The following is a 9,983-nucleotide window of genomic DNA, read 5'->3' as shown; positions in this document are numbered from 1 at the left end:
TTGGAGCCTCCACCCTGATTTCACAGGGACTTATGTCACTTCCGTTCCCACCAGCAGTGTGTGAGGTTCGCTTTCCAGGTGTCTGAGCTTACTTTGCTCTGTTTTAAATGGTAGGCGGTCTAACTGTTCTCCTTCTCCCTCCCCCTCTCCCTCTTGGTCTCTCTCCCCCTCTTCCCCCTCCCCCTCTCCCCCTCTCCCTCTTAGTCCCCCTCTCCTCCCCCTCTGCAGCCACTCTTGTATGGGGATTAAATTAGGGGCCCACCCTTGCTAGGCAAACATTTCACCACTGAAGTGTATATCCAGCCTTAAATGGAATCTCAGTGCATCTTTGATTGGCATTTCCTTGGTGGTTAAAGATGATGGCCATTCTTCCTATGTATCAGTCGTAGACTCTTTTGACAGCCTACTGTCGTCTTTTGCTCACTTTCTGATTGTCTAATTTATTCCCTTGGTGTTTACCTTCTTTATACATGCTGGATACCAATCCTATGTTGGACGAATGGCCAGGAAAGATTTTCTCCCTTTCTGTAGGCTATCTGCTCCAAGAGGCAGTCGTTTCTCCTTCAGTTCTTCATTGTGAATAGCTGTATTATGGCATGGGGAAGCTCTTACGTGGCTATTTATAAATGCCTTCTAACCTGCATGTCCTTATTGTTCTCAAGACTTGGAAGGGTATATTTTTTGGCTATAATTTCCCTAAACAGTGTTTTTGTCTTTTGTCTATTTCTTTGTATCTTCAGCACAGAAATATATATCTTTTGGTCTTTGATTTTTGATACTGAATCTCATATAGCCCCGGTTGTCCTCAAACTCATGTAGTCAAGGATGACCTTGAATTTCTGGTCCTCTTGCCTCTGCCCTCTAGAGTTCTCAAATATTCTGTTCATAATTTCTTAATTTTTTTTCTTTATTGCTGTCTGATTTCTCTAATTCACCACTGTATTCAAGTCCTGAAATGCCTCTTTTGCTTGAGCTAGACCTTACATAGGGCTCTCTACTCAGATATTTTTATTGACTCAATGAACATCATTTCCAAGACTTTCTTTTGCTTCTTAAAATATCCATCATTGTATTGAGTTCTCATTCACCTCCTATTTTGTCTTTCTTGATTGTTCCACTATTTTCTGCAATTTGTTCATCTTTCAGAAACGAATTGTTTTGAATTCTTTATATGGCATTTCATCCATTTTGATCTCTCTTGGGATGGTTGCTGGTGACTCTCCGACCTCTGGAGCAGCCTGCTGCCTTCTTTCACTGTTTTCATTATATCACAGTATTGGGACCAACTGCTGTGCCGGGATGGACATACGTTCTACTTTCAAACATCTTAATTTCATTGAAAACAACTGTTTTATATGTATCGGCATTTTGCCTACATGTATGTCTGTATACTATGTGCATGAAATGCCCAAGACCAGAAGAGGGTGTTGGATCCTTGGAACTGGATTAATGAATCACTATCAGCCACTGTGTGGGTGCTGGGATTGAACCCAGGTCCTCTGGAAGAACAGCCAGAGCCCTTACTACTTCACCAGCTCCCCAGCCCCATATTTTCTGCTTTCATGTGAGAGTCTTTCTAGGAACAGTTTTCTCTTAAAGATGCAACTTGAGGTTTGGGCTATTTCAAATGGCATTTTGTAGTATTTTCCTTGATACATCTTTAACCAAATTTTACTACATTCCTCCCCCACCCCTCCTCATTCCACAGCATGGTGTGGAAATTAGAAGACAACTTATTGGTTCAGTTCTCTTCTTCCACTACATGGGTCTAGGGCAGTGAACTTAGATCATCAACCATAGTGGCAAGCACCTTTACCCACTGAACCGTCTTTCCAACCCCCTTGTTACTTCTTTTGATAAATGCATTTTGAATCAAAACAAGCTGTGTTAGATCCCAAGGGTATTTCTTTTGCCATGGGTCTCACAAAAGTGTGGTATTAGGACCGTCCAACAGATATACCATGGAAGGTGCGTTTCACTGTCTGTAACTACAGCTCTGGTCTTAGCAACAATGTATATTCGAAGGACTATTGTTGCACCTATGCTGTGGACACCGCAGGTGCCAGGCCCTGATTTTTTTGTTCTTTCTCTTGGCTGTTGCTGCAGGAGTAGGCCTCCTGCCCCTCATGTACACTTGGATTCTGGTTATCAGTTTTTATGTATATGAGGCTTTTATTTCCCCAATTCTTTTAAAGTACTGATTGAAGGTGACTGTGTGTCCAGATGCCGACTCTGGGCAGAGAGGTAGACGAGTGGTTAGGCACACTCGTTTTCCAGAGGACGCTTACAATATATACACACAGGGCCTTCCTACAACATGAAAAGCATACAGAGCATAAAGTCTGTCTGTCCTCCTGTCCCCTGTCAAGTCTGTGCCCCCAGGTTCTGCTGCGCCAGTGTGGTATCCCTTTCTGGTCTACCCCACAGACAGTTGACACCCAAACCTTGTCACCTCAGCCTCTGTTTCTGCAGACTTCCAGGACACTATCCCTTGAGATTGAGCCCCAGTGCAAGCTGAGTTCCACCCTCATCCTGAGAGCTGTGTTTCTGCCACACGTGTCTGAGCCAAGGGTGAAGATGGAGGAGAGGTACTACCCAGTGATCTTCCCAGACGAGCGGAATTTCCGCCCCTTCACTTCCGACTCTTTGGCTGCAATAGAGAAGCGGATCGCCATCCAAAAAGAGAAGAAGAAATCCAAAGACAAGGCAGCGACTGAGCCCCAGCCTCGGCCTCAGCTCGACCTAAAGGCCTCCAGGAAGTTACCTAAGCTTTATGGCAACGTTCCCCCTGACCTCATAGCGAAGCCCCTGGAAGATCTGGACCCATTCTACAAAGACCATAAGGTACTTTCTCATGCAGGTGGGGAGTCCCCTCCCCATCTCCCTGTGCTCACATGTGCACTACTGGGTCTCTGAATCCAGTCTTGGGGTCAGTGGGAGGCAGGCACACCTCTTTTCCTTTGCTACCACCCCATCTTTGTAGCTCTTACCTGCTTCCTGTAATTCATGTGTTGGGGAAAGAAATGAGGCTGACTCTGAAAGGTTAAAAGGTCACCGCTGGAAACAGCTATGTCCAAAAAGAGTCAGGACAGGAGGTCAGGCCACTGCTTGAGCGTGACTCCAGACAAATGGCCACCCAGATCCTCACTTCCCATATCTAGAGTGGGAACAAGTGTCTGATCTCCCCACTCCAAGGCAAGACTTGGGAGCACTTTTTAACTTGTAAAGCCAACTAACGTCAACGATTAACGGCACTGGGAAGGGAAGGGATGCCCTTTTCAGCAAGAGCATTCCCTCACAAAACATTTGGACCATGTGTAGGCTTTCTAGGTTGTTAAGTGAGATTAATGAAGGTCAAACTGTTCATTGATATAGAGTCGGTGCTCAGCCATTGAAGGCTAAGTCTGCGTTAGTCAAGTTCGTGCATGTAATTCTACACAACCCCCACATCCACATTTGAAAGCCTCCATGGTTTATCTATGACCTCTAATTCTGCCTTTACGTTATTTTAAATTTATTTATTTATTTTGTGTGGATACGTGTGTATGCACATACCATGGACACGTGTGTAGAGGTCAGAGGATGATGTTTTCAGAGTTGGATCTCTCCAGCCGTATGCACCCCAGGATCTGCCTCAGGCTGCTGGGCCTGGCAGATGTCTTCAGTGGCTGAGCCATCTTATCATCCCTATATGGAATTCTTCTTTTTCCAAGTTAGTTTTTATCTGTCTGCACGGGTGATTTGTCTCTGTGTGTGTCTATGCACCTATCATGTATGTGCAGTGCCCATGGAGGCTGGAAGAGGGGGTAAGACACCCTGGACCTGGGGTTATAGATAGTTGTGAGATGCCATGTAGGTGCTGGCAACTGAACCCAAGTCCTCTGGAAGAGCAGCCGATGTTCTTAACCACTGAGCCATCTCTCCAGCCCTCTCAGATGTAATTCTTGCTGGAAATTCTAGAATGACTTCAGAATGAGGAAGTCTGGTTTCTGGGCTCTCCTTGGCTCCTTGAAAGCCTGGGCTGTGAGCCCCCCCACTCCCCCTGAGAGGATTCCCTCTGTTAAAAGGCCCAGAGGCCCTTGCTGTGTCATCATGGTCCAGCAGAGGTTGGAAAGTCTACCTCATCAGACCAGGGCTGGGAGCCTGGGGAAAATTTTAGCATAATGACCATGATGCTAAGAGCATCTTTTGCTGACACTGTGACCTTTCAAAGAGTCGAGGCTTGGGTGCATGGTCTATAAGTGGAAATACCAGAGTTTCCAGACCAAATGGGGATGGGCCATTTAGAGGAAATTGGGCATATGTATGGAAGGGACAGAGAGAAGAAGGAGAGAAAAACAAAACACACTTGCTCATTTCCCCCTCCTACTGCCCCCGAATCCAAGGTGCTTCTTAGAGGCGTGGTTGTCAGAAGAGGCTTAGGTGAGAGAATTCTCTTTGCCTTGGAGCTGGGTAGGAAGCCCACAGGATAGGCAATAGCTGTGAGCTGCAGACTCCCGGAGGGCAGGCTCTGGTTTTAGGGTCACCATTTTCTAACCTGGGCTTGTCCTTTGACCTGGAAGGCAGGTTTTGAACCCTGCACACCTGTGATCTCATTTTGTATGTGTGCTTAACAGCGAGACAGGAAGCTCTCTACCCTACAGACGAGGAACACAAGGTTTTTAAGGTCAGACAACTGGAAACTAATGTCAAGAGTTCTCTAGTTCTTGGCAACCTAGCCTCCCCCCCTACCCCCATCTTTTAGAGGCTCCTACAGAGAAAAGAGGTGGAGATGTGTCAGCAAGCAGGTAGGAGGAGCTGGTCCCCATCCTTCTAGTCATTAAAGCCCTGGCAAGTGTTGTTAAATGCACCATTAGCTGAAATATTTAAAGCAATGAGAGGAAGCTCCAGGAGAGCCAAAGTACGCAGGAGGAGAACTGTACTGTCCCCCCTGTCGCTGGGGGCGATTGTCCTCAAAGAGAAGGTCATTCTCTGCCCCAAAATGGTCTGTTTACTCAAAGGAAGGGCACAGAGCCGTTCTAACAAGTCTTGGGCTCATAAAGTCCCAGCACCAAAGGAACCTCATGGGCCATTTCATATTGCTATGGAGGTTAAGACTGACAGACACTCTGGTCTTTCCTTTCCGACAACGTTATACATCACACCGCATCACACCTGGTGACCTTTCCCCTGGAACACTCTGCATTTATTTGTTTAATCAATCAGTCAATTAATTAATTAATTAATTAATGTGTGTGTGTGTGTGTGTGTGTGTGTGTGTGTGTGTGTGTGTGTTTGTATGTGTTATATGATGTCTTAGCCCATGTGTGAAGGCCATAGGACAACTTGCTAGAATCAATTCTTTCCTACCATTATATGGGTCCCCAGGATTGAACTCAGGTCTTTAGACTTGGAGGTAAGCACCTTCACCTGCTGAGCCCTCTCATCAGCCCCTGAAGCAGTTTAAAGGTTAGAAGCAGATTGGTTATTTCATGAGAACTGCTCAGACCTGCTGTGTAACCATATAGTCTCTTTGTATCTTAAGACAAATTACTGAAGTTTCTTTGGGAATGGCAGTATTTTAAGAGGTCTGCCATGTGTGGCTGTTCAAGGTCAGTTTCTGTGTAAGTCTCCTTCTGGTCCTGACTCCACACATATAGACTGTGAACTTCAACATCAAAGAATTGCTTGCCCAGATATGGCTTTCTAGGGCCTCAAAGCTGCACTCTCCAGTGTGTACTGTAATGTTAACAGTCCACAGCACGGTGCTGATCTTGAGGCCAACGGGAGCAGTTGGCCTTCACAGTCTCAGGGTCAATAATGCTGCCACCGGAGACTGCCATGATTAGTCAGGGCTCCAGACATGGTTCCCTAGAACTTCCTCTAACGGGTCTCAGCGGAGGAATGTTGTTTTGCTGGCGTGTTGATTTTTGTGCTGTGATTTCTTCACAGACATTCATGGTGTTGAACAAGAAGAGAACAATCTATCGCTTCAGCGCCAAGAGGGCCTTGTTCATTCTGGGGCCTTTTAATCCCCTCAGAAGCTTCATGATTCGCATCTCTGTCCATTCATATCCTTTCTCTAAGTCCAGCCTGGGAAACCCCTGTGCGAGCCCCAGGGATCCATGTGGGCTCTGTTGCCGTTATCACTGTTAACTTGAGTCAGGGTCTCATAGCTCAGGCTATCTTTGAAATCGCTATGTAGCAGAAGATCACCTCTAACTTTTGACCTTCCCACCTCTACCTCCCCTGTTCTGTGATTATAGGAACATGCTTCCACACACAGTTTACGCAATGCAGGGGGTGAACACAGACAGGGCTTCACTATGCTAGGCAAGCACCCGGCCAGCTCCAGTTTAGTGGAAGCGAATAGTCTTTGTTCCCGAAGCCCTCCTGGGTGTTGTGTCTGACACTGTGTGGGGTTGTGAGTGTCTGAGCAGCTGTGGCCCCCCTGGGAGCCTCAGCTTCAGGAGACATGCCCAGAGGCGGTTGAGTCTAAGTGAGCACAGAAGAGGCTAGGCCATTTTAGAGGGAAGGCCAGTGCGGGTCCGTACACATAGTTCCTGGAAACAGGGCCTGTGGTAGGGACTCTTATTTAAGTGGTACGGTATAGACGAACTCTCTGGAGAGGGAGGAAAGGCAAAGAGGAAGGGCCGAGCAGTGGTGCCCAGGGGTGGTGCGTCTGCTTGGCATGTAGCATGCTCTGGGCTTTGCCCTCTCCCACTGCCTGGGGCGGTGGGTGGGTGGGGGATGGGATGAGGATGAACCAGTAAAGGCTGCAGTTTCAGCTAAGTCAGCCTGAGCCTGACTCTGCGGGGAGTTCCTAGATCATATGGCGCCTGGGTCTCATGTAGTCCAGGCTGGCTCAGACTCTCCGTGACCCGAGGATGATGTAGAACGATTGATGCTCACTGTGCTCAGCTTCTTGGTGCTGAGACTGCACGTGTGAGCTGCTATGCCTCCCTCATGCAGTGCTGGGGTCTGAAGCCAGGGCTTTGTGCATGCTGGGTAAACACTCTTCCAACTGAGCTGTAACATCCCCAACCTAGGACCAGTTAAATCTATATCAACAAGATCTGTGGAAGGGACAGTAGCTCTCCCTAGGAGGAGGCTGCTGTCTGGTAGGGAACCCTCTCCAGAGGTGGGGACAGCACTGAATTGTCCAGAGCCGGATCTCACAGGGAAGAGATGCATGCAGCGGGCAAGCAGCTCAGAGAGAGATAGATCCCCACCACAGTGGCAGTGTGTCGCCCCCTGCAGCATCTGTGCCTTAACCCACCCTGGCCACAGTCTTCAGCATGTTCATTATCTGCACGGTGATCATCAACTGTGTATTCATGGCTATGTCTATGGACAGTAATTCTAGCAGTAACATTCCCGAGTGAGTATTGTCCCTGCATCTGCAAAGCCTGAAGTCTTCCTTTTTAAAAAGCTAGCTAAGGGGCTCTGGATGTGGCTCCCTTGGTAGGATGCTTGCTTGAAACACTTGGTTCCATTCCCAGCACTACAGAACGTCGCACAGAGGTGCATGCTGTGGTCTCAGCGCTTTGAGGTAAGACTGGAGGGTTAGAAGGCTCAAGGGCATCTTCAGATAGATATCGAACTTAAGGCCAGCCAGGGCTACAGTAAAACCCCTCTCCAAAAACAAAACCAAAGCCCCCCAAAACCCCAAAATACCACCCTTCAAACCCCAAAAGTATTAAAGAATGACTGTCTTAAATTAGAGTTGAGTGTGGAGTAGGGGTGGATCTCACCTCCCCAACATAAATGCTGGCAGAGTCGATTTAATTTTGTATATAAAAATAAAATGTCTTTAGAAGAATTAAAAATATTTGTAGCAGACAGCACACATGAATTTATCATTAATTATTCTTTGGTAATTTCATACCTGAATTATATAGATCTTATGCCTCCCCTCTGGACACAGACACACATATGTGTCTGGATTCTAAATGGGTTTCTTTGTGTCCACATTTGCTTTATGAGAATCTATTTTGATCAATATATGATAGTTTAATTGGTAAACTGTAATTACTCAAAGCCTCTAGAATTTTAACATTAGCTTCCTCACTGCCTTCTTTTTGTATAAAACTACTTTTAAAGTATTATTTTTCTCAGGATAGATGATCAGAAATGACTTTCCTGGATCAAATATGTATCATAATGCTTTTAAGTACATATTCATATTTTCTATTTATATTTTGCTTATATAGTTAACATGTTTACATTTTATATTTTAAGTACATGTTCATATACCAAATACTTTCTGAGATGTTTGTATCAGCTTATTCTGTTACCATAAGCATAGGAACCAATCAGATCACATTTTACACTCAAAATGTTTCCCTTCTAAGCCAGGCACAGTGGCAGAAGCTTGTAATCCTGGCAGCCAGAAGGTGGAGCAGGATGGTCAGAAGTTTGAAGGAAGCCTGGACTACTTAGTGAGACTTGGTCTAAAAAAATTGTTTTAAAAATACATATATTTCATGGTGGCTGGAGACAAGGCTCAGTGGACAGATCACTTGGTGCTTTTGAAGAAGAGCCTGGTTCAGGTCCCAGTACCCACATTAGTTAGAGCGCAACTGCATATAGCTCCAGCTGTAGGGGATCTGGCGCCCTCCTCTGGCCTCTGAGTAACCTGCATGCATGTGCACATATCTATACATATATGTACACACATAAATAAAAGTAAATCTTTAAAAATAATATTTTATATGGGTCATGACAGCACTTGTTGCCCCAGAACTTTGGAAGTGGAAGCAGAAAGATTATGATTTAAAGGCCAGTCTTGCTTACATAATGAGATTATGTGAAAAAACTTAAAAAAAAATATTTCTTTACACTGGGAATTGGTGTGGTAAATCACTTTCTGTCTTTTACATTTAACTCTTATTTTCCTACACTTAGAGTATTTATTTATTTTATTTTTAATTAGAGTTATAGACAGCTGTCAGACTCTATGTGGCTTCTGGGAACTGAACTCTGGTCTTCTGGAAGAACAAGCAGTTCCCTTAGCCACTGAGCCATCTCTCCAGCCCCTCTGACCCTCCTATTTTGATTACATCTCACCAGCGCTAAGACTACAGGCATGCACCACCAAGCCTGGTTTATGTGGCACTGGGGCTTGAACTCAGGGCCCCATGCATGCAAAGCCAACACCCACCTCCGAGGCCCATCCCTTGGTGGTTCCTTTTTTTCCCAGTCATTTATCATACCCATTCTTTTTTATGAATGATTTTCTTTGTAGATTCGTCTTCATTGGGATTTATGGTTTAGAAGCTGTGATTAAAATATTGGCAAGAGGGTTCATTGTGGATGAGTTTTCCTACCTCCGCGATCCTTGGAACTGGTTGGACTTCATTGTCATCGGAACAGCGTAAGACTGTTAAAGATTTTTGTGAGAGGCACTTGGGGAGTGGGGGGGAAGACTCCCTTTGCGTCCTTTGGGGCTCCGTGTGGATCTACAAGGACAGCAGTGTGGCCTGAAGTTGTGTAGATCTCTCAGTGAAGAAATGGTTGACCCAGAGCGACACCAGGAAGCCACTGGTGGGAGCCTCCAGGCCCCCACTCTCTCTCGTTCTCACCCATTCCATGACCAGCTGTGGCTCTGACGTGCCAGGCTCTGTAAGCATGGGGTTGTAAAAACAAAACGCAGAGCCACAGAAAAGCCTCAGGAGGCTCACAGTTCAGGGGTAAAGAAGGGTTAATGTTAGTCACAGTCTGGTTGGCAGGTTACCAGGGTAGGTACTGGTGTCAGAGCATGTGGGGAGAGCCAGGGACTCTGGCCAGTATCCCTGGCTACAAAGAGCTCACAGAGCTTCGTTTCAGAAGGTTTTTGGTTTTTTGGTTTTTGATTTTAAAGTTTGGGCTTTTTGGTTTTTTTGAGACAGGGTTTCTCTATATAGATAGCCCTGGCTGTCCTGGAACTCACTCTGTAGACCAGGCTGGCCTCGAACTCAGAAATCTGCCTGCCTCTGCCTCCCGAGTGCTGGGATTAAAGGCGT

General features: G+C 46.1%; 1 protein-coding gene across 1 annotated transcript in view; it reads left to right on the top strand.

The window, feature by feature from the left end:
* The first annotated feature begins 2,577 nt into the window (after positions 1 to 2,577).
* Scn11a (sodium voltage-gated channel alpha subunit 11) overlaps positions 2,578 to 9,983 on the top strand; it is a 69,040-nt gene continuing 61,634 nt past the window's right edge. Inside the window, exons 1-4 of the mRNA XM_021207846.1 lie at positions 2,578 to 2,844; positions 5,932 to 6,050; positions 7,268 to 7,360; positions 9,227 to 9,355. Of these exons, the coding sequence (XP_021063505.1) occupies positions 2,578 to 2,844; positions 5,932 to 6,050; positions 7,268 to 7,360; positions 9,227 to 9,355 (608 nt within the window). The remainder of the gene's footprint in view (positions 2,845 to 5,931; positions 6,051 to 7,267; positions 7,361 to 9,226; positions 9,356 to 9,983) is intronic.

This window comes from Mus pahari, chromosome 10 (assembly GCF_900095145.1).
Source record: "Mus pahari chromosome 10, PAHARI_EIJ_v1.1, whole genome shotgun sequence".
Taxonomy (NCBI): Eukaryota; Metazoa; Chordata; class Mammalia; order Rodentia; family Muridae; genus Mus; species Mus pahari.
This window is presented reverse-complemented; position numbering and strand designations above follow the sequence as displayed.